This window comes from Crocuta crocuta, unplaced genomic scaffold (assembly GCF_008692635.1).
Source record: "Crocuta crocuta isolate KB4526 unplaced genomic scaffold, BGI_CrCroc_1.0 scaffold262, whole genome shotgun sequence".
Classification (NCBI taxonomy): domain Eukaryota; kingdom Metazoa; phylum Chordata; class Mammalia; order Carnivora; family Hyaenidae; genus Crocuta; species Crocuta crocuta.
In genome coordinates, this window is record NW_027528869.1 from 1,911,099 (window position 1) to 1,936,781 (window position 25,683).

The 25,683-nt window shown below is 38.3% G+C and overlaps 1 protein-coding gene across 1 annotated transcript in view; it reads left to right on the plus strand.

Moving 5' to 3' along the window:
* The first annotated feature begins 1,599 nt into the window (after positions 1-1,599).
* Positions 1,600-25,683, plus strand: part of SLC15A5 (solute carrier family 15 member 5) — a 74,148-nt gene continuing 50,064 nt past the window's right edge. The window contains exons 1-4 of the mRNA XM_077756418.1: positions 1,600-1,960; positions 6,346-6,568; positions 16,044-16,213; positions 25,171-25,391. Coding sequence (XP_077612544.1) covers positions 1,600-1,960; positions 6,346-6,568; positions 16,044-16,213; positions 25,171-25,391 — 975 coding nt within the window. The remainder of the gene's footprint in view (positions 1,961-6,345; positions 6,569-16,043; positions 16,214-25,170; positions 25,392-25,683) is intronic.

A 25,683-nucleotide genomic window follows, 5' to 3' on the forward strand; every position in this document is an offset into this window, starting at 1 on the left:
CATGCCTCCTGAAGGTAAGAACTGGGATGGCACTGAATTTTCCCTCAGAACCTCATGAACAATCCCTTTTTTTTTTTGTGAACTGCCATCGGAATGACTCAGCTTCCAGGTCCAAACCTCAGTCATTCCATGCATTATTAAAATTCTTGGGGGGGAGGTGTAATATAAAAGGGCTCTCTGAGACCATGTTCTGATTCCTTTGGCCAGAAGAAAATCCCACCAGGATCTCACATAATAGATGGACGTCACTCCCCAAAGGTAAGGTGTATGTTGGGCCTTGCCCTAGATGGTCCAGTTAATACCTGTTTTCAGGAATAACTATAAATAGCTTCATTTTCACTCACCGAAATGGCCAAGTTTGGATAATGAGTTGCATGATCACCCTACACAAAGGAAAAGTAGGGCATTGTTACCAAAGAAGGGAAGGCGAGTCCGAGCAGACAAAAATAGCTACCATTAGAATGAAACTATTAGAAAGACCTGAAGCAAAGTGTTTGCTCCCAATCTCTCAGGTCGAGAGATAAGAATCAGAGTCAAAAGGCCTTCTCAGTCTTTTGCTTCCGACTCCGCCGTAAAATTAACATTCTTATACTCATTCCCTACGTGTTGAATTATTATGACTTTAACCCAATAGTTTCATCTCCTTGTCTTCCTATGTCCTTGCAACTAAATCCCTACATGTTCAAGTGTTCTATTTTACTGCTGCTTTTTTAGTTTAATCGGTGCCCTCCTGCTTTCCAACATAGAATGCTAACATCCATTCACCCAGCTTGAGGAGGGTCAGGGTGATACCAGATCCAATATTCCCCAAAGCATGTGTAGGATGCTTGCTGTATCCCTGCTGCTGACTAATAATGAGTCAAAAGACACCTTTTGATTCTGATTTCCTCCGAGAGGCTGTTCTACAAGCACGGGGTCAACTTAAAGGAAAAGGGTTTTTGTTTAATATTTTCTCCTTTCATTAGTGCACTTAAATTACTTCCTTGCAAACTCTGCTTGTTACCTAAATGTACTAGCACTGTTGTTACCTAATTAGCTTTCTTATCAGAATTTCAACCCAAAATAACAAGAAATGTAATAATGATAAGGTATTCTTCCCCCTCAAAACAGATTTCCTTTTGCGCTTTATCTCTTGGTGCTGTTCTGGCTTGTTTAATTAAAATATCAGAAATTATTAGACTCAAATTATTTCTTGATCTAGTGCTCAAATTCTCCTGAAAAGCTGCTTCTTTTGCCTCAGTATTTAAACCTTTATCAGTGTGAGGCAGCTGAATTTCTACATGTATGCAACAGGATTCATGTAATACAATATAAGTTTGGAGGAAGAGCCTAATTAGCCTCTAAATAATTAGACAGACAAATCAGATTTGCCTACTCTGGACTACCATGAACATTTAAATACTTGTGTCTCCTCTCCTGTGCTCCCAGATCCTCAAAATGAACAACATTAATGTGCAAAAAAAATGCATGAAACTTTAGCGTGGACTTGTGAAATTCAAAGCAAAGATCCTATTCATTTTTTCATTAGAAGGTTGGGAGTAAAAAAAAAAGGCACCACGTTCAAAATACTAACAAAAGTTGTATTCAAGGAGGGTAGTCATGTCTGTTACAGTCTTTAAAATAACGGATGACGAAGTATCCTCAAATCATGGCACTGAGAAGGAGAAAACTACAAGACATTCTGATTATTTCTCTCCATCATACTCTGTGAAAAAACATTGGGTTAGAATCTGTTTGTTTCTGGTGGAGGTATGTGAGAGGTTCATTTTCTTTGAAGTCGTCTGCAATATGATCCCCTTTTGCACTGTCAAGCTTGGCTATCTCAATTACCAGGCAGCCATGTTGAACTTGTGTTTCGTTGGAACTTCAATAGTTACCCCTGTGTTTGTGGGATGGCTTGCTGATGTCCATCTAGGAAGAAACAAACTGGTATATGTTTGCTTATGTCTACATTTTCTAGGTGAGTGTCCTCTTCTGACTGGATTGTTTTGCAACTGAATTGAATAGCATTTTGTTAGAGTTTTCACTATTATCCTGATCTTGCTCTTAGCATAAAATGTGATAAATGAAGAATGTTTTTTCAATTTATATTATTCTCTGTATTGTTTGAGTAATTAATGTAACTACTATTACATTGCTAGTAAACATGTATGCATATGTGTAAGTGTGGATGTGTCGATGTTTTGATACCTAGACTGTTGAAATGATTATATTTTATAATAATTACCTCTTTACATGTCTTTCTTCTGTGCTTCAAACGTGCTCCTTTTCCCCTTCTTACCCCAAACCCAAATTCGTGACAAATTCTATGTGAAACGTGAAGTCCACTTGCTTCACAACTATGATGAAATGTGCTAAGAAGGTTTTTGAAGTTCACGTAGAATAATTGAGGATGTTTTCATCAAAAGGTGGTTTTTAATTAGCGATAGAGTAATTAAAATTGCATATGCAGGCATGGTTTCTATATTGTGAACTATGGCTATATGTTAAACAAATGGATGAATTCAAGCACTACACTGTGCTTCTTTACACAGAGAAAAATAACTATATCTACACAAGTTTGGAAGTCAAGAGATTGTGAGTAATGTTGGGGAAATATCAAGATTGTTTGATAAGGTGTAAAGAATAAGTTCATGAACGGTGTAGAATCTGGGATGGAAAAGTTTAAGTCATTCTTCTGGACAACAGAGAGTCACTGAAGATATAATGAAAACATTTGGGAAATGTTTATCTTCAATAAACAGGATAGGCAAGCACAGTGAGAGGTTTTATAGAGGGAGGCCAGAATACCTCAGGAGGACAGTCTTAGAAAAGTGTTAATCCAGGAGAGAACATGGGAAAAACCATAAAAACTTGGCTACTGAATAAGAGAACAAATATGATGGAAAAACAAACATTAACTCTAAGTTTCTGAGCTGAGGAACTTAGGAAGGTAGTATGCAGTTCACCATTACTGAGAAGTGTGGCAGAGATGTAGGTTTGGGGGAACAGGTGAAGATATAAATGAGAAAGGGGTGGATATAAGGTATCCAACATCTCTCCCGGTTTCCAGCAAGTGATCAATTACCATTCACGATTCGTGAGTGTGATTAAACATATAACTTCTTCACTGCTCCAGTTTTGTTAAATAAAAACGAAGTCACGGCATGGAAAATATCCATTCAACGTTCAACAAATATTCCTCAGGGACCACTCTGTGCCAGACATTGTCCCAGGATCTGGGAATGCAACAGAGGAGGAATGCAGTCTCTTCTCTGTTGAAGTTGACTTTCCAAAGAAAGAGAAATATAAACAAGCAAATGACATTATGCCAGGAGCTCAGGAGTGTTATGATGAAAAATATTGCTGAGTAAAGAGGGCAAACTAGACAGTGACATGGTTACTATTTTGTATCTGGGAATGTTTTCTGATAAGGAGACATTTAAGCAAGCGTCCGAATGGTTAACTCTTCTTGGTAAGAGACCGCATCCATAGCACTTGATAACTTCTTATTTAGCATGGTAATTCCTATCAATCTAAATTCTTGTGTAAGCCCGCCAGTCAGAGTGGCTAAAATGAGCAAATCAGAGAACTCTAGATGCTGGCGAGGATGTGGAGAAACGGGCACCCTCCTACACTGTTGGTGGGAATGTAAACTGGTACAGCCCCTCTGGAAAACAGTGTGGAGGTTCCTCAGGAAACTAACAATAGAACTCCCCTATGACCCAGCAATAGCACTGCTAGGAATTTACCCAAGGGATACAGAAATGCTGATGCATAGGAGCACATGTACCCCAATGTTCATAGCAGCACTCTCCACAATAGCTAAAACATGGAAAGAGCCTAAGTGTCCATCAACAGATGAATGGATCAAGAAGATGTGGTTTATCTATACCATGGAATACTACATGGCAATGAGAAACAATGAAATCTGGCCATGTGTAGCAACATGGATGGACCTTGAGGGTGTTATGCTGAGTGAAATAAGTCAGGCAGAGAAGGACAAATACCATATGTTTGCACGTATAGGAGGATTAGGAGGAACTTAACGGAGGAACAAGGGGGAGAAGAAGGGGGAAATGGTGGGGGAAAGGGAGAGAGGCAAACCATGAGAGACTCTTGAATGCTGACAAAAACTGAGGACTGATGGATGGGGGGGAGGAGGGATGGGCATGGAGGAGGGCACTTGTGGGGATGAGCACTGGGTGTTACGTGGAAACTAATTTGACAATAAACTATTTGTAAAAAATAAAAAATAAAAATAATTTCTTGTGTAAGCCATCAGGCTAAGACTGAAGTTTTAGAATTTTAAAATTCCAATTTTAGAATTTGACAAACAAAAGANTTCTTGTGTAAGCCATCAGGCTAGGACTGAAGTTTTAGAATTTTAAAATTCCAATTTTAGAATTTGACAAACAAAAGACCTAAGTCAACTTCATCCCCATTCATTTTCTTACTAAAAGCTATTTCCTTGGGCCCCACTCATAGCTGCCATCAAATTCCAACCAGTCACTGAGTATCAGAGGTTCTATCAAAACTGTCTTTTATTTCAAATGTTAAACCTTAGCTCAAAAATGCAGCTTGCTTTCTCTTGATCACTAATAGCCTACTTACTGAGCTATCAGTATGACTCCAATCCATATACCTTTCTACTAACAACATTGACTTCCTTAACCAATAAATCTATATATTGGCTCTATTATCTAAAACACAAAATCCAATTTAGTACAAAAGAACCTTTACAATCTGTCCCAGATTTACCTCTCCAGACTTTTGTGTCAGCATGTGACCTCAACCATGCTGAACTGCTTCTTGTCTAATACCCTTCTTTCAAAATCTTACAGATACATTTTTGTATGCCTGAAATTCTCAACCTTCCTTCATCTTTCCACCCCATGTCCAACACTTGAAATCTCCCGTCCTTCCTTCAAGAACCATGTTGTTCACTTCTCTGTGCTCACCCATACTCTAGTCATACCTCTGTAATTTCATTTACCACATTATAATATAATTTCTACTTGTATGTCTGTCTTCTCTGATGGACTCATCAGCTTCTGGAGAGCATTGAGGGGTAGAGAAAAAGCAGTTGGTACCACATCTGGCCAAACTTGATAAGAAACATTTCAACCTCAGTAATCTAAAGGGCCAACTCTCAGGATAAATCAGTTTGTTACCAAACAGCTCTTGAGTGCATATATTATTCACATTATAAAAGCCATTGTAAGAGGGAGATAAAATATTAGACCTAATTTTTGCCTTTAGGAGCTTACAGTCTATTTTAGAAAACTAACCACATAAAACCACCATGTAAAAATTTATGCCAAAAATATGAAACCCAAATTAATTTTAAAAATGGAGGACCAAAGTAACAGCGAGAAGCCATTTTTCACTAATCAAATTGACTAAATAAATAAATAAATAAAAGAGATGATTTGACCACTTGATGGGAATTACAAAAAGAGGCAGATAACATCAGGGTTATTCTGTAACATTGGGCAAGTCACTTAACCGCACTGAATCTGATATATTTTTTGAAAAACTGGAATAAGAAAATCTATCCTCTGACATCACAAAGCTTTTCAAGAATGAAACAGTATAATACATACAATTATTTTGCAGAATTTAAAGAGCTTAGCAAAAGTATGAAATTGAATCATAATTTCTATCAAACAAGGAAAGTATTCAAGTGTGGTCCCTGAAAGATGGAAATGAGAAGAAGGTTTGACCCCCCCTCATCCCTTGTCTCTTCCTGTCTTTCCCTCCTCTAGGCTTGCGCTGCATCACTCACCTCGCCTTCTTACCTCTGGGTGTTCCAAGAAGGCTCCACCCAGGTACCTAAGAAGTGAGAGAAATCAAAGGGCATTAAAAGGAGAATGAGAAGTTGAAAAGGAGAAGAGACACTATGTTCTTCTTACAACTATGATAATGTTCTCCTTAAAACATTTCCTTTAACAGGCTTCTGACACGTCTGAGGTCTTTGAGTTTTCTATCACTCTACTGATTGAGAACAAATAACCCTAACTAACAGTGGTTGTCTCTGGGGTGGGAGATTACAGGCATCTTTAGCTTCTGATGTCTTTCCAAATTTTGTGAAAATGGACATGACTTGCTTTTACATTCTGAGAGAAAAGATACGTCAAATTTGAGGGGGGAAAGAACTAGCCTTCTGGATTCATTAAAACACATATTGAAGGAAGTTTTCACATTTAGGAAAATTGTGCTATCTTCAGAATCGCAGTGACTAACAAATATTTTAATAAGACAGTTACACAATGATGCCACGTTCAGAGTTAAAACCCTATTTATAATGTGGTCTGGTGATTCAGTTGGTCTGTGCCATATTTATTCTTTTTTCTCTCTCTATAGGCACTGCTTTGTTATCTGTGGTTGCTTTTCCCTTGGAAGATTTCTATATAGGCACACGCCATATGATTAACAATCTGCCAACAAAGGAGCAGAACGGGCTGTTTTACATGGCGCTATTGTTCGTCTGCCTTGGCACCGGAGGAATGAGAGCCATCGTTTGTCCACCAGGTGCTTACAGCCTTCAGGAGTATGGATCCCAGAAACAAATGTCTTTTTTCAACTGGTAAGTAGCACTGGCTAGAAAAGAAAACAAGGCTTTATGATATTCCTCTCTCTTCTGGGATTTCTCATTGTTTGCTCTCTGGTGCCATTTTGATGGTAATAATTCAGTTTTTATCATTGACTGTGCTGGGTAAGTGAGGATGTGACAATACCTGTAACAACTGATAGAGCCAAGGATTGTGAGATCCTATGAGTCAGGTACAGACCAACATGGCTTACCAGCACCTTCCTGAAATGCACTGATAAATTCACCTTCCAAATAAACAAGTGTGAAGTGGTTTATCATATTAAATACAAGGGGGTTTGGGAGCCAAACAGGTCTGGGTAGAAGTCTCAACTCTACTTAATACAAGCTATCTGACCTTGGTCAAGTCATTTATTCTCTCTACGTTTCTGTTTAATTATTTATGGAGGGTTATAATAATACCGCTTCTGAGATTTATTAGAGGTAATAATGTGTGCATCATGGGCAGAGAACCTGGCACATAGTAGGTGGTCAATAAGTGGTAGCTGTTATTAGTTATGTCTACGCCGGAATAGACTAATTTGGAAGAGATTATAGATGCACAGGTCAGTGCAGAGAAGACAAAAAGTATTTTACAATTTGTTGAATTGTAGTTTACAATTTCTGTACTTAACAATTTGCTGAAACATCAGCCAGCACCTCTGTCTTGCATCCAATTCTAACACCTAAAAAGAGTTTGTGTTCCACAAAAATCTAACCACCTTTCTGTAAATCTTTTTCTCTTTCAGTGAGTTCTTACACAGCTTTATGTGGTTTTAGAACCAATTTTTATTACCAAATACAGAGTCAAAAAAAAAAAAAGAAGAAGAAATGTGGACCTTAAGGTAGAGCATTTCAGTATTTAGTAGAGAATTTTGTTGTTCATCAGTCAATGTCAAGTAAATCTGAGATACATTCTTTTGTTCCCTCTTTTCTGTGAAATGATTTGCAACATTTTTCGAAATACTCTGTCTTTCCATCAACGTTAGCAATGGAAAAAAGCAATGTGCAAACAGAATCAGACAAAACATTTAAAGAAAATTCATATTAATAGCATTAAATGAAAAAATTTAGAATAATCTAGGTGTGCGTAACCATGTAACTATCCAAAGCAGCTTCTTCCTTCCTCCCTCCCTCTCTTTTTCTTTCTTTCTCTCCCCTTCCTTCCTTCCTTCCTTCCTTTCTTCTCTCTCTCCAATTATATTAATATTACAAAGCACTCAGGCCTATTTTGGATTTAGTCCAAACGTCAGAAAAAATGCAGTTTTACCAAGGGTAGAAGAGACTCTTTACTTCCTTATTGCAAATTCTGCCTCCTTGACCTGCCCAAAGGAGAAAGAAAAATCCTTCTTTTTTATTCTATTCGGAGGTTTTAATCCTTAATTAGCAACATCATTTTGATTAAATAAGACTCTGGAGGATTAAGACTGGAGAGCAATCAGTTGTTCTGAAAGATAGCTCTGGAGAATTTATTGTACTGTGGTCTTAGTCATTCAGAGTTGTGTTTAATCAAAGTGACATTTCTCAGTGTTGATTACAAAGGAGACATTATATGAATGAAATATTTCCTTTGGGAAAGGAGGGGACTCCCAATGGGTTTGTACTTTAGGCCTTTAAAGGGGGGGTGGGGAGCAGGGTAAAAATGAATTTCTGCAGCGGGGAGGAGCCAGACCAAATTTAGGATGAACACATTTCAATTTGGCTTCTTATTATTTCCTACTTTCACTAAAATCGCTAATAGAATCTTTAAAACCTAAAGTGAAAGCACCTAGAAATGTGTGTGAGGAATCAAGGCATTACTCTCTCAAGTTACAAAGGATGCTATGGAAGGTAAGCTTCTTGATGGCTGAATCTGGTTGTTTCAGGTTTTGGTTTTGTTTTTTTTTAAGTTCCTAAAACCAAGTTCCCGGAAAACTATGAGCAACTGCTCTTTGTAGTTTATAGAAAAGAATGTTAACTCTCCTGCTGTATATACTCCAGGGGGAGGGGGGAGGAGGTGGACAGGGATCCTCCTGGGCAGCAGCAACCTGATGGGATCCTGGCTCTGTCAGAGGAGTTTTATGCTTTTCAGCAGGCCCCTTAACCTCTCAGAGCACCGGTCCCTCATCCACAAAATGGGAGTACCTTGGAGGGCTGTTGTATGACAGCTTCTGTATAAAGTATCCTAGCACATCATAGGTATTCAAATTAGGGTAGCTGTTACTATTCTTAAATGACTAATAAGTCATCAGCTAAAATCATTGTCTAAAGTCTGAGTAAGAGGGAACCTGTTTAGGAGGAGGCCATCTTTAAATGGGCAACACATTAATTTAAAATCTATTTCTCCAAGTCAAAAATGCCTCGAGAAATTACAAGGTTGGTTAATATAATGAATTTCAGTAGTGTCTTTTAAAAGCCAGCATACCACTTGAATCTGTAACCACTTGAAGGCTGCATCCAGTTCTATTTTCAGCACAGATGTCAGATGCTCCTAGTTACAGGACCTTTAATGAGATGTGTCATTGCATCTATACCACCTAAAGCTTCCCAATGATCATGTTAAATACTATAGACTGGAAGTCTCAAGTATTGAGAGCACTACTTCCGAGTGGAGCTGCCAAGTGTAGGTGAGAAAACCACCCCCAGCCAACATCACCATCTGTTACTGGATCTTCCTCAACTATGTACCTTATTGAAAGAATAAAGCTAAACTCCCTGAAATCAAGAGGCACAATAATCTGCCAACATGCTTGTGCTGTTATCTAGATTAGAACCTGGCTCTTCCAGCATTTTCCAAAATCTGAGGTGTGCAATTAAGAGTCACCACACTAGAGATCATCTAGGTAAATACACCTGTGCAGAATCTTTTCTGGAAGCAAAAAGAAAGGTGGGTAATTAAGTCTGTCTATAACCATAATTTTAAGTTCTACTGCAATTAACTTCAAATCTTGCTTCCACATTTCTCTCCTTACTTCACCTGATAATTTGCATCCTATCTGCATATCAGAGTCTGTTGCTAACCAGTTACCAGAGTGAATTATACATGACTTGAAAGTCCAAATAGAATATTGGTGGAGTTCTTCAAGAAGCCTGGAGACTGACATTCCATCACATAAATTTTGAATTACTAGTACTCAGATCGATCCTATATATTTGTTTTACTCTGAAATATTCTGATGTTAATACTTACTTACTTGACTTTAATAACTTTTCTCTTAGGGAAACACCAGAGGTAAAAATTTATTATCCCACGGAATAATAAATATTATCATATTTATTATATTATAAAACAAATTATTTGTATTATATAATATTTATAATATTATATTATATTATACATTATATTTATTGTATTATATAGTAAATAAATATCCCACGAGTATGAGCCCCATGTCTGGCTCTGTGCTATCAGCTCAGAGCCTGAAGCCTGTGTCTCCCTCTCTCTCTCTCGGCCCCTCCCCCCATTCATGGTCTGTCTCTGTCTCAAAAGTAAACATTAAAAAAAGAAATACTGGGGCGCCTGGGTGGCTCAGTCGGTTAAGCGTCCGACTTTGGCTCAGGTCATGACGTCACAGTTTGTGGGTTCAAGCCCCACGTCGGGCTCTGTGGTGATGGCTCGGAGCCTGGAGCCTGCTTCAGATTCTGTGTCCCCCTTTCTCGGCCCCTCCCCTGTTCACGTTGTCNGGCTCAGTCGGTTAAGCGTCCGACTTTGGCTCAGGTCATGACCTCACAGTTCGTGGGTTCAAGCCCCGCGTCGGGCTCTGTGGTGATGGCTGGGAGCCTGGAGCCTGCTTCAGATTCTGTGTCCCCCTTTCTCAGACCCTCCCCTGCTCACGTTGTCTCTCTCTCTCTCTCAGCAATAAATAGAACATTAAAAAAAAAAAAGAAAGAAAAGAAATACTGATTCCTGGGCCTTGACATTAAAAGTTTCAAATATATTGGTTTGAGGTGGGACTCAGAGATCAGAACTCTTTTTTAAGTTGCCTAAGTAGTCAGATTTAAGAACCATTGCTCTCAGCAATGGCCTACCTTTAAGAATCACTTAAGGACTTTATTTAAAACTGTTTTCCAGACCCCACCCACAACCTCTTAGATCAGAATTTCCGGAAGCATAGCTAGAGAATGTACACTTCTATCAAATGCTTCAGAATTGTGAAAACAATTCCAGAGGTATGAGGAAAGGGGATTCCAATGTGTTCTAGGAATACCTTTGAAAAGAAATGAAACTAAACATTGAGTGCACATACTGGGTGCCACGCGGCTTTGGAAAGTTTTGCCGATTCATAGCAATTTTTCGCCACACTTAAAAATCTATCTGATTTAGAAACTCTACCTGATCCTAGAGAAAGGAAACAAAATATGGATCTACCTAATTCTGTAGTGGTAAAATCATAATATATAAAGTATATTTTGGCCAACAAAATCAAAGCAGTTCGTGGAATAATTGTATTAATATTCAAAATATCATGTGAGTTACATCCTGAAGAATGGCCTCTAAATAGCTTTAAGAGGATCAGTGGGTGCCTGGGTACCTCAGTTGGTCAGGCATCCAACTTTGGCTCTAGTCATGATCTCACGGTTCGAATCCTGCATCAGGCTCCACGCTGATGAAGGAGAGCCTGCTTGGGATTCTCTCTCTCTGTCTCTGTCTCTCTCTCCCCTTTCCTGCACACCTGCACGCTCTCTCTCTCCATCTCTTAAAATAAATAAATAAAGTTTTTAAAAGATACATAAAGGAATCGTGAAACCTTCCAAAATTCTATTTGCCTGGGTCCTAGTCAAGTTTAACAAATGCTACCCACCTACTCTAATAACAATAGGTACCACCTTTAACTTTGCCAGGGTTGTAAGCTTTCAGGAAATACACTCAGAATTCCTCTCCAACATACAATTGTGGAAACCAAAGAATATTGGGAAAAGAAAGAAAGACAAATTTCTTATGTGTCTTACTGCTCCTGCTCTTAAAACCTGAGTGGTCGCATTTAAAATTAGTAGGTACATGACTAGGGACTTATTTCCATCAGTAAACATGTGATAGTCTAAAGATCTTAAGGAAATAAGAAAATGATATATAGGAGGAGGCAGGAGAGAGGAAGGGAGGAGGGGCAGGGAGAGCAAGAGAGAAAAAGTAAAGTATTCTCCTAAATTTCTTATTTAAAAATATACCTTTTACTTTAATCATACTGTCTATTCNAAAAAAAAAAAAGAAAGAAAAGAAATACTGATTCCTGGGCCTTGACATTAAAAGTTTCAAATATATTGGTTTGAGGTGGGACTCAGAGATCAGAACTCTTTTTTAAGTTGCCTAAGTAGTCAGATTTAAGAACCATTGCTCTCAGCAATGGCCTACCTTTAAGAATCACTTAAGGACTTTATTTAAAACTGTTTTCCAGACCCCACCCACAACCTCTTAGATCAGAATTTCCGGAAGCATAGCTAGAGAATGTACACTTCTATCAAATGCTTCAGAATTGTGAAAACAATTCCAGAGGTATGAGGAAAGGGGATTCCAATGTGTTCTAGGAATACCTTTGAAAAGAAATGAAACTAAACATTGAGTGCACATACTGGGTGCCACGCGGCTTTGGAAAGTTTTGCCGATTCATAGCAATTTTTCGCCACACTTAAAAATCTATCTGATTTAGAAACTCTACCTGATCCTAGAGAAAGGAAACAAAATATGGATCTACCTAATTCTGTAGTGGTAAAATCATAATATATAAAGTATATTTTGGCCAACAAAATCAAAGCAGTTCGTGGAATAATTGTATTAATATTCAAAATATCATGTGAGTTACATCCTGAAGAATGGCCTCTAAATAGCTTTAAGAGGATCAGTGGGTGCCTGGGTACCTCAGTTGGTCAGGCATCCAACTTTGGCTCTAGTCATGATCTCACGGTTCGAATCCTGCATCAGGCTCCACGCTGATGAAGGAGAGCCTGCTTGGGATTCTCTCTCTCTGTCTCTGTCTCTCTCTCCCCTTTCCTGCACACCTGCACGCTCTCTCTCTCCATCTCTTAAAATAAATAAATAAAGTTTTTAAAAGATACATAAAGGAATCGTGAAACCTTCCAAAATTCTATTTGCCTGGGTCCTAGTCAAGTTTAACAAATGCTACCCACCTACTCTAATAACAATAGGTACCACCTTTAACTTTGCCAGGGTTGTAAGCTTTCAGGAAATACACTCAGAATTCCTCTCCAACATACAATTGTGGAAACCAAAGAATATTGGGAAAAGAAAGAAAGACAAATTTCTTATGTGTCTTACTGCTCCTGCTCTTAAAACCTGAGTGGTCGCATTTAAAATTAGTAGGTACATGACTAGGGACTTATTTCCATCAGTAAACATGTGATAGTCTAAAGATCTTAAGGAAATAAGAAAATGATATATAGGAGGCAGGGGAGAGGAAGAGAGGAGGGGCAGGGAGAGCAAGAGAGAAAAAGTAAAGTATTCTCCTAAATTTCTTATTTAAAAATATACCTTTTACTTTAATCATACTGTCTATTCACCAAAATCAATATCTTCCTTTATTGAATTGGTTCTTCTTTAACTGCAGCATTGAAAACAAAATTATTGATAAAAAGTAAGACCTGTAAAAATCCCATTTGATCCTTCTTTCACCAAAGTCATGGCTACCAGAGTATTCTCTGAAGTATTTCAATGGGCCCATGTTTCTACTAAAAGAAGCAACCTTTGACAACAGCCATCCACCAGGAAATCAGCGCCCAAGTGTTTCCTTGACTCTTCCAAACAGTTCAATTTTATCCCATTGAAGAGCCTCAAATCCCCTGGTGAACTATCTCAATATTGTTCAGTACAGAATAAAATATTCTCCCTCGACTCTGTAAATTGTCCACTACTACCGTGAACACCTGAAAGCTTGTCTCCCCTCTTGGTATCTTCTCAGGCTACGAAAAACCATTTCAAACAATTTCCTCTAAAATCACTTACAAAAACTCTGAAGAATGTGAATTTTGGTCAGTCTAAGACATGAGAAAATATTTGAGTGACTCTAATAATGATTACTAAATAACTTAAGGCAAATATTTAATCTCAAAAGAAATAATCTCAAAAGGATTGCTGGGGTTTTAGCAACAAGTTCCCCCCCCCCTTATTTGTATTCAATACCACAGGATCATGAAGACAAAAAAAAAAATCAGATTTCTATGTACTCCCAGTTATTTGCAGTTCCCAGTCTGTATTTAAAAGTAGACTAAAGAAACATATTTTTACTGCTGCTTTCAATTTTCCTTAATCACTGGCATTTATTTTGCTTTAGTGCTTTGCTCTCTGACTTTCTGTGTGAGAGGTGCTTTATATACTCAATTTGCTAGTGAGCTATGAGATGAAAGGAGTCTTAATGGTAAGTTTGAAGATGGTGGATTTTTATTTCTTTTATTTTTTTTTTTACAGTTGATACATATACAATTTCACCTTTAATTATCTATGGCTTATCCTGTCCATGGATCAATAAAGGCATATATAAAACATGCCTGTATTGGGCAATTCTTTCAGAAAATTACCCAATCAAATAGGTGAGACGGCATTTGTTAAAATACATGTAGTACTTTGCGTGAAATCTCTTCCCACACGTAGATATTCAGCACTATAATTCTTTTGTTTCTAACTACCTTTCACAAGATTTAAGTCTTGGAATAATTGTAATTTTCCTTGACCCTCTTTAGAAGAATTTAGTTTACATCACTGTGGGATGTTCGGAAGAGCCACACGATGTCCTGTTGGATTTTCTCAGCAACATTTAACATTTAAAAAAGGAGGGGGGTTTCCTAAAGATTGAAAGAAACGTAACACTGCTTGCGGCTCCAGCTTCTCTCGGTTGCTAACAGCCACAACTCAAGTGTGCAGCACGAAAGGGTGACCGACCGGAGGCTGAGCCTAGGGACTCTCCCCACTTGCTCTACAGAACTGTCTCACCGGCATCGTGACAAGTTTCCGTCAGTGGATGGTAGTAAACCAGTTCCCTCAGCATGGCCGTGTTTGATGTTTGATTACTTTCCTGGGTCAATGATTCAGTTTGTTTTTCTATGTTGCTGTTTGATCAGATGATTTTTAATGAACTGCTGGGTTTTTCACCAATTACTTATTTACTGTCCGTTTAGTGTGGGCCTAGAGCCGTGTGGCCCCCTTAGCATTACCTATGGCAAGTACCCAGTATCCAGTCTTCTCTCTCTCCTCCTCCTTTAGATGATTTTCTGGCCTTTTCTTTTCTCCTCAGACTTTCAATTTGCCCTCCCTGTAGCCAGTCGTGCCTGGTTACTCTCCTTTCACTTAGAGAGGAAACAAAGGAAGGAGAGGAGAGGGGAAAGGAGAGAGGGGAAGGGGAGAGAAGGGGGGAGGGAGGAGAGGAGGGGAGGGGAAGGGAGGAAAGCAGGAGGGAGACAGGGAGGGAAGGAAAAGGAAGAAAGAATGGATTAGGAGAAGTAGAGGAAATGCAGAAGGATGACCCCTAGTGGTCATACTCTTGACAGACCCATCCCCCAGAGTCTGGGCACAGCCCGTGACCTGACTCCACCCGCTACAATTTGGCAGGGACTACAGAGTCTAAATCCTTGATTATGTTGCTACATGGCGACAGTGAAGGGATTTTGTGGTACAATGAAAGTTTCTAATTATTTGGTTTTAAATTCATCAAAGAAGAGATTATCCCGGATCTAATCTTAGTGATAATGTTAAGTTTGCCAAAACTTAGATCTGTTAGTGTTTGCCCAAATGAAATATTTACCCAAACTCATAAAACTATATATTTAAACAGGTATTTTGTTGTATTAAATTCTCCCTCAATAAATGTTTTAATTTCATGTTAAGACCCTTCTCTGCAATGTGATTCTAACAGCAGGGACTTAGACCCAATGAAAGGTTGATGGGCAGAGATTATTTCTCCAGAACTAGCATACCAGACTGCTAGTTTAGGTACTTATTTGTAATACTAGTTGTTAGGAAGAGATACTGAAAGTCTTATGCAAATGACACTCATGTCTTTGGTTTAACGCATTGTCCAGGTATGACCTGAGTATTCCTGAGTGTACCCATACTTTAAAAAGTGGAATAAACAGGAAGATTCAACTCTTTTTAACCACGCAATCTTTTCCAGATTCATTGTGCATATTCAGTGAAGTATTGTGTATGGCTTCTCTAGCGCCAAGACACAGAGAGTGGGTGCTGTAGAGGCTGTATCGCCTGCAAAGCCTAAAATATTTACGATGAGGCCCTTTGCAGAAAAAGTTTAGAAAAGAGAACACATTCTTTCCATACGTATTCTCAAAAGAAATGAAACACAGGTAACAGAACTGATAAAACCCTATAGCTGATATGTATACACTTATTGAGAATCTAATAGACAATATTTGCAAATTCTAGCCCAGTCAACATGCCACCATTTTATAGCCTTCATGTATATAAAAGCATTAAAATTCGTGATTGTTATCTGAGGTAACTGAATGGCATTTTTAATTCCGTCTGTGCACCCAGGTTTTGCTGGATCATGAACCTGAAAGCAGCCATTGTCTTTCTGGGAATATCTTACATCCAGCACTCAGGGGCCTGGGCTTTGGTTTTACTCATTCCTTCTATGTCTACACTTATGGCTCTGATAACTCTTCATATGATGCACTGTAACCTGATACATCAGCCAGAAAAATGTAAGTAAACCACACTCTACATTATTTTTTTGGTTTTTATGGATTTCTTGACACCTTTCTTCCTCTTTGATCCCCTGTAACTTCTCTTTCAGCTCACAGAATTTGTAGATTCTGCCAATTACTACCCTTGAGAGCAACAGAGTTTGCAAGAATATCAACAGTCTCTAATTTCTCTTATTTTTCTCTCGTTAAAAAAGGTTACTAATGTGTTATTTTTAAACATAAACAAAAGTAGGAAAAAATCATTGAAGCACTCTATCTCGCTCCCAGCTTCAATTATTATCAACTCCACTCACTCTTTCCCCTATCCCTCCTGGTAATTTTGAAGCAATAATTAAATATTATAGCATTTCATTTGTGTGTATGTGTGTAAATTACATACTTTAAAAAATATTCACAATGTCATTATTACACACACACAATGAAAGACACACACAGAGAATTTCTTAACCATTGAATATCTGGTCACTGTAACAAATCTCCATTGCCATTTTTTATTTTTATTTGTTTTTACTTTTTAAAATGTTTTTAATCATTTTTGAGAGACAGAAAGAGACAGAACACAAGTAGGGGAGGAGCAGAGAGAGAGAGAGAGGGAGACACAGAATCAGAAGCAGGCTCTAGGCTCTGAGCTAGCTGTCAGCACAGACCCCAACACGGGGCTTGAACTAGATAACTGTGAGATCATGACCTGAGCCAAAGTCAGATGCTTAACCAACTGAGCCACCCAGGCGCCCCTCTGTTTCCATTTTTTAAATTCGATTATTTTTTGTTCTGTTCAGATCAAATCTAAATAAAGTTTGTACCTTCCAAATGGCAAATTCGTCCCTTAAATCTAATATATAGCCCCTTTCATTTCTGTCTCTTCCTCTTTCATTTCTGTCTCTTTTCAATTTATTAAAGAAATCTGAACATTCTGTTCAGTCTGGATTTCACTGATTACATCCACATGTCATGCAACAGGTAATTTTCCTTCTTATTTCCTGTAAATTGTCTGAAAGACCTAGATGCTTGATCAGATTAAGATTTTGGGGGGCAAAATCCCTGCATAGATGATGTTACAAACTTCGGCCACGAGGTGTGATGTCTGATTCTCTGCTTTTGCAGTAACCATCCCACTGAGGATTTCTGCCCAAGTCCATACTCCATGGTAGGTTGCAGAGTGAGGATATTCTGTTTCCTCCTTTATTAGCTGAAATAATTCTATAAAGAAAAGTATCTCTTCATTATTCAGTATATAGAGGTACACTTTATATAAGAAAAAGAAAGCAAATGTTTAATTCCTTTCCTCTCTTTCATGACTGTCAACTAATGAGTTGAGCTTCTGTATCTTCCATAGGTAATCTGTTAGTTGTTTTTTTTTAAGTTTACTTATTTATTTAATTTGAGAGAAAAAGAGGNAGTCCCCCTGTTTACATATTGTTAAAAAATTATCTTTCCATTTTTGCAGTAAAGGAAAATATTAAAATTTCATATGTGTGTATATGCTTCCATGTATGTATTTTCCCCCTCTTCATATAAGCAGAAGTGTATTATTCACTTCTCTCACCTGCTTTCTTAGTTAACATAACCTAGGGACTGCTTCATAATTGTATATAAAAATATGCCCCATTCCTTTTTATAGCGGCCTGTCCCTCCTTGTGTAGTGAGCCATTGTTTATTTTACCAATCTCATATTGATGGATATTTGGGTTGTTTTTTTTGCTTTTGCTATGTTAAGTAGAATCTAATGAATAGCTTCATGTAATTCTCTCTGCATTTTCCCCCTAACTTAACTTCAGGATAGATGCTTAGAGGTAGGACTGTTAAGTCAAAAAAGTAAATCTACATACAATTTTGCTATGTTTTGGCAAATTCCCTTCCAAAGTGGTTGTAGCATATTGTGTGTCCACCAAAAAGGCATGAGAATTCCTGTTTCCCCAGTCTCTACAACGGAGTAATGTCGAGCAAAATGAGTTGTATTTTTAAAAATTAAACCCATCTACCAATGTTACTTCCTCCCCCTCCCTCCACCGTACCTGTGAAGTAGGTGGGAAGGGTACCATGTATCCTTTTACAGCTCAGACTCCATATGCTCTGCTCTGCAACATATACAGTGGCACCTTCAGCATATCTTTACCATTTTCTCTACCATATTATTTTGAACTTATCTACTTATGAATATAATTAGGTATTCCCATTCCTTATAAATGCCTGGAATATGGTAAATGTTTAGTGTTTGTTATTGTTAAACTGATTGCAGAAACAGAGGCATAATTAAACAAGATGAGTGGCCAAGGACCTCATGGAAAACGGCTGAAGTGGAGCCAGAAGCCAGGCCTTATTCTTCTCAGCCCGAGCCCATTTCATTATACCACTTATGGGGGCCTGGAAAACATCATCCACAGAAGCCTCTGCCCTGCTTTTCAGAGCTCTGTGGTCTGCAGGACTCAGTTAAGCAGTGCCCATCCCCCTGAGGGTCTGTGGAATGGGTTCAACGTCCAGAAAGGTATCTGAGAGACAGTCTTTGTCAGCCCCGCATAGCAAAAAAGAGAAAAAGGTCAAGTATAGAATTTTATGGAAAGACAACGTTAGCCATTTTTGGAGTGCGTAATTATCAAATAATTCTGGATATTTGTGAATATATATCTTAACAATTTTTATACTGTTATATACACATATAATTTTTCAATTCAGAAATTTTCTAAATATGCCATCCATCCATTTGCTTCCTGATTTCTTATTTGAGAATATACTTATCTGAATTGAGAAATACAATTCTTCAAGTAATACAGTTGTATATAAAGTGTTCACCACCAGCCTATTTGTAATCCGTATGTTACGTATTTTAACATATGATAAAGTAACCCTTCCTTGGAAACTTACAAGGAAAAATTTTATTAGCAGCGACCAAAAGTATAACAGAAAATGTTCGTGAGGAATTTACTTCACACAATGCTCCATAAAGTGAACAGTTTTCAGTTTTTAGTTTTGTCCTGTTTTCTATGTCCAAGTTATAAGATCACCCAACTATGATGTAGTAAAACTCTGTCTTCCCTCTTAGCAAAGTATATAATCCTTATTTTGGCTTCTTCTTCTCTGATGACTAAATTGGAAAGTCCTCAAAGCTGTAATTCAAAGCCATAGGTGACCTTAAAGAAATGATTTTTTATATGCTACCTTTTATTTTAAGGTAACTTTTCAAATGTAGACCATGCATTCCATTATGTTTAGCTGTCAAGCACCGCCTTCATTTGCATTTCTTCCCACTGCTATAATTTTGAGAACTGGCAGGTGACCAAAGAAGAAAAAATGTGCATCTACCATCAGAGTGCAATGTAGGCTTTTTTTATTATAATTAAGTAGCATAGATATTCATGATTAGATCAAGGTCAGAGGAGCAGAACATCAGAGCCAAGGACTTAAAGGTACAAAGAATAGAAAAATTGCTTTCTAAAGTTTTTTTTTAAATAGTAATAGCTACAATCTTTAAGTTTTGCAATAAAACGTTTAAAATAGCTCATCTGTTTTATTTTAAAATGTGCACGCCTGGTGTGTTTGCCATGCACATTTGAACCAGGGCTTGAAGTCTCAGTTGTATTTTCATTCCAGTTTTTTTTTTTTCAACTTCCCATTTCTGCTCCTGGTGCAGAAAAGCAATTTGAAAATTATAATGACAATGGATTTTTAAAAAAAAAAAAAGCTGAGTCTGCACAACACCCAAAATTATTTCTACAGAAGGCATGAATTTTCTATTAAGTCTAATGGATTAATCCAAGGAGGTGGTGTGATATTTACACGTCGATGTTTTCAACAGGATATCCCTAACATTCAGGGATGACTCCATGATTTGATGGGACAACTGCTGTCCTTTTGGGGCAGACAGATTATTGTACAGCTCCTTCCTTGCCCTCTCTAACTAGCTTGGGACTCCCTCCCAGTCCATCTGATCCATTTAGGCTTGCTACATCCCTGCCTTCTTTCTCTCTGACTTAAAACTTGTATGGTATGTTATCCACTCCTTCTCAATTGCCTTGGCTAACTTTTCTCCCATGACAGTCTTCTAACTGATGCGGAGCCCTGGGACTCTTTCCAGGAACCCCATGTCTCCCCATACTCCTTCCTTAAGTAATCTCTAATCCCACAGTTTGTAACACCAACTATACACCAAACACTCAGTTCATATTGGCCTCACCTTGAAACTCATATTTTCAATGTCTATTTGACCTTTTTTAATGGTAGAACACTTTTATTTCTCAATTTAATACGTTCCTACACGTTTTATCTCCCCTTTCCCTTCATATATGTGTATTGTGAAATTCAGAAATAAGACTTCTAATCAAACTGTGGATTGACCACCTGTTTAATGCTACCTCTCAAAACTTCATTAAAACAAAAATACAAACGGGGCTCCTGGATGGCTCAGTCGGTTAACATCTGACTCTTAATCTCAGCTCAGGTCTTGATCTCAAGGCTATGATTTCAAGCCCTGTGTTGGGCTCCACACTGGGTGTGAGGCTTATGTAAATAAATAAATAAATAAATAATCAATCAATCAAATACAAATACAGAAACAAAAAGATACAAGCTCTCAAAATTGAAAAAGAACAGAAAACAAGTCATTAGAAGACAAGAGACTTTCATGCATTTCTTGAAGACAAAGTTCAACATTTTAACTTGGTTTTCTTATGGTCCTCTCAGGCTTAACCTGACCAAAATTCAACTCCCGATTCATTCAACTGCAACCCAGCCCCTTTCTTTTGTTCTCTGTCTTGTGTAAGTCAGCAACACCCAGTTTTTTGCAGGATAAATAAGTAGCCATCCTCAATATTCTCTTTTGTTCAAACTCCTCCCACATCAGAAAATAATGCCAGTTGTTCAAACACACATCCTATTCTGTCCGCTTCTCTTCTTTGCTATCACATGTCCAAGTCACCACTATCTCTCTCTTGTCCTCTGTTAGCTTCCTTCTTGTTTTCCAGAACTTATTATCCACACAGCTACCAGACTTCCAGAGTAACTTTTTAAAAGTAACATCCTATAATACCTCTCCTCTGCATAAAATTTCTTAATGGTTTCCCATAATACTGAGGAAAAAGTCCAAGTCCCTTACTTTAGCCTATAAAGTCTGATCCCTGACCAACTCACTTCCTTCGAATCTTCTTACTAACTGAGCTACTGCCTCATTGACCTGTCCATTCATTCCTGAATCTCTCTCAGCTCATTTCTACCCTATGACATGCCTGGCGTATGTCTTTTCCCTACGTTCAGTCATTCAATCCCTACTTTCAGTCATTCGATCCTCAGTTCAAATTTCAACTCTTTTGGTTGTCTCTATACTCTATCTGATGAGTGTCTGTCTTATCAGTCCATTTTGTTTTCATCCTTGAACCTGCCTGATATTTTTCTGCTTGGGTAGTGTCTCCCCCACCAGAAAGATAACTGAGGGATTTGTGGGTCTTGTTCACCACTATATTCTCAGGACCTGAAAAGCCCTGGGCACATAGTAGGCATTTAACATGTTGAATGAATGATGACTGCATTCACATTTATTTGGAATCAATTATGTGCCCTTGCTGTCCTAGCTAAAATTTTAGACCTTATTCATTATCAATCATTTCTTGTTCTTTTTTAAAAAAATGTGTTAATATTTGGGGCATCTGAGTGGCTCAGTCTGTTAAGCCTCCGACTTCGGCTCAGGTCATGATCTCACAGTTCGTGGGTTCAATCCCCCCCTTCGGGCTCGGTGCTGACAGCTAGCTCAGAGCCTGGAGCCTGCTTTGGATTTTTGTCTCCCTCTTTCTCCGACCCTCCCCTGCTCATGCTAACTCCCTCTCTCTAAGAAATAAATAAAATATTTAAAAATTTTTAAAAAATAAAAATAAAATTTGTTAATGCTTTATTTATTTTTGAGGCAGAGAGAGACAGAGCATAAGTGGGGGAGGGGCAGAGGGAGAGAAGGAGACACAGAATCCTTATCAGGCTCCAGGCTCTGAGCTGTCAGCACAGATGCTGACATGGGGCTCAAATACATGAACTGTGAGATCATGACCTGAGCCAAAGTCGGACGCTGAACCAACTGAGCCACCCAACAACCCCAATCATTTCTTGTTCTTAACCATTTTGTTTTTGTTGTTTCATATCACCCTATCAGATATAATTTTACTTGTTTAAATAAATTCACTTTTCTAAGTGTGTATTCAGTTGAAGCCAGTGCTACTCAAAGCCTTGTCCACAGAGAAGTGCTGATCCGTGAACTGTTTGTTATTGGTATGCAACAAAATAAATATAGGCACTGAGAAAAAACATGTAGGAATATTTAAAGACAGTTAGATTTTATGTCTGTTGAATCTAATAATAAAAATATCAGGATTATATTTTATATGTCTTTGTTTTATATGTCTTTAGATATTACATTTTATTGTATTTTAAAAATGTATTGGGGTGCCTGGGTGGCTTAGTCGGTTAAGGTCCAACTTTCGCTTAGGTCATGATCTCGCGGTTCGTGGGTTCGGGCCCCGCGTCGGGCTCTGTGCTGACTGCCAGCTCAGAGCCTGGAGCCTATTTCAGAGTCTGTGTCTCCCTCTCTTTCTGACCCTCCCCTGCTTGCACTGTCTCTCTCTCTCTCTCCTAGAAATAAATAAAAATATTTTAAAAAATGTATTGACCATAATAGTTGAGACTTTTTTTTTTTTTTAACACAGCTAGCTTAAGAAGCAATAATCTAAACTACTTCTCTTTAGAAATAATACGAGGGGCACTTGGGTGGCTCAGTCAGTTGAGCATCCGACTTCAGCTCAGGTCATGATCTTGTGATTTAGTGAGTTCAAGCCCCAGATCAGGCTGGCTGCTGTCAGCACAGAGCCTGCTTCAGATCCTCTGCTCTCCTCTCTTTCTGCCTTTCCCTCACTTGCACTCTCTCTCTTAAAAATTAAAAAAAAAAAAAGAATAAGATAAAGATATTTAACTGTTTAATAATATTGCAGGTATCAATTTACCATGCATTAAGAGCAGATGCAAGCTTATCTTGCAACGAATAGTGATTTGCTTAAGCAAAAAATGAATAATGGGTTCAAAACATGTATTTAATGTAATTCCCTGAATTTAAAAAATAGAGGGAAAATTAGGAACAATATCTTTGGAAATTATCTTTCACCCTGTGAATAGTTATCATTTCTCATAAAGCTTATTTGGAGGCACAGAATAAGTTGGATTAGTGCCAGTAATGACCCTGCTACCTGCACAACACTGTTTTGCAAAAGGCAGGCAGAGAACAGGTTGATGAGCAACAGAGGCAAGACCCCAAGGGAATGTCAGGGAGTTGAGTCTCCTCACCCAGAACTGTTCAAATTCAGTCTCCAGGCTCTTCATCAAGACACTCTCAGTTCTAGTCGCCCTAAAATCTTAAGTAAACTGATTGAAATAACTAGGAAAGTCTCATGATAGAGCAGCTCTTCCTGCAATAATAAAAAGATGTCCCTCTTCTTTCCTAAGAGACACAACCACTCACACACAGGTGCTTCTGCTCCCCTGGCCCTCTCAGTCCCTGGGCTTTCATCTGTGTCTGGCAATAGTGACGAAGAAGAGGCAATAGTGACTACCGATGTGAGTGCATAGGAGATGCAATTATTCCAACATACTTCCACTTGACCTCAACACACTTCACAGAGGCCACCAAAGAGCCACGGCTGTAATCATTCTTGGTCACTACCAATTTGGGCTGGATTTGATTCAGTGACTCAGAGGTTAAAGGTTCCATATTCAATTACCAGGCCCCCAGCTTCCTCAATTAATCAAAGCCTGACATAATAGGTCTATTACAACTCTTAAAAGAGATCAAATCAATATAATCACTCTATAACCATAAAGAGAAATATTAATAAATATCCTTTATTTAAATATGAAAACCAATACTCTGGCACTTAAATGAATTTGGCTAGAATGTATTTCATCTAGCATTTTATTGTGAGAAACGTGAACATAAAATGACAATCAAACTGTACTCTGAGTTTCTATAGTGGCCTTCTTTGGAGAAACTCAAACATTTTTACATTCATTATATCATTCATCCTTCAACCATGGTTTGGTGTCTATGTAATTTGTGGAAGGATTTATCTGGTCAAGGGAGTACTATGAAAAATTGTAACAATTATGATGGCACAGCTGAATTGCTAACTAAACGGAGAGTGGGGGTAGTCTCCTATCTGTTCCATCAGGAAGTCCTAATGGAGTCAAAGAAAAGGTGGAATCTGAAAGATCATAAAAAAAAAAAGCAACAATGAGGTTGCAAATCACTAGCAGTAAGTGACTACTAACATCTGAAGCAATAAAGTGCTTCTGTTGCCAAAGCGACAGCCATATAAACCCAGAGGAAACTACTGGAAAAGTCAAAAGCCAGCTAATCCAATCTGAACTTTAGTGACACTATCAACATCTATAAAGTCATTTGAAGAGTTCAAAGTTTAACCTTACATCTGAAATTCAAGGATAAAGTCAAAGCAGAGAATACATTTTGCTTCATCTCCATGTCAAAATGAGAAACCCCCCCTCTACCTGACAAGTGAGGATTATGTATGTAACAGTTTATATTTTAAAAAATAGTAATAGTTCTTTGTGTTAAGGCTGTAAAAGAAAGTTCTGGTTGTCGTATTCATTAATGAGTTAGACTTCTAAGAGATTGCGGAATTTCTTACTTTGGTGTTTTATTTTGTCACCTTTCTTCCCTTTTGAGTATGTTCCCATTGATCTTCCCTTTTTCATTTTTTACAGCAGCTGTCAAGCACCACCTTGGGCTGGTCACCAGGATGCCAGAGCCCTTGTCAGAAGCTTGTTCCTTTGAATTCAGCCCCTTGGGTGCTAAAACCTTCTCACTCACTTTACTGCCCTTCATCCTTGCAATTGTCATCTTTCTGATTGACATCTTCGAAAATTGAAGAACAATTCCTTTACTAATACATAATATTTCAAATTAATTGCAGGTTACTCCCTCCTGACAACCTTTGGGGTGTTTGTTAATGCACTGAAAACATGCTGTCTGCGGTACTGCCCTCTTGCGGGAGACGTGACAAGCTGGCTGGACCACGCCAAGACAAAAAATGGCGGCTGCTACAGTGAGCTTCACGTGGAAGACACAAAATTTTTCCTCACCCTTCTCCCTCTCTTCATTTTTCAGCTCCTTTACAGAATATGCATCATGCAGGTAAGGAGGGGTAATGAATCCCACCCCGAAAACAATAAAAGGATTGCATGTGACCCTTACCAGTAACTATTTTCATCCCAACAAGCTCTTCTCATGTACTGTGTCAGGGAGTTATCCTATAAATGCTTCCCATCATCACAGGCTCCAGTTTGGTTTTTTTTTTTTTTTTAATTTATTTCTAGGAGAGAGAGAGAGACAGCATGAGCAGGGGAGGGTCAGAGAGAGAGGGAGACACAGACTCTGAAACAGGCTCCAGGCTCTCAGCTGGCAGTCAGCACAGAGCCCGACGACG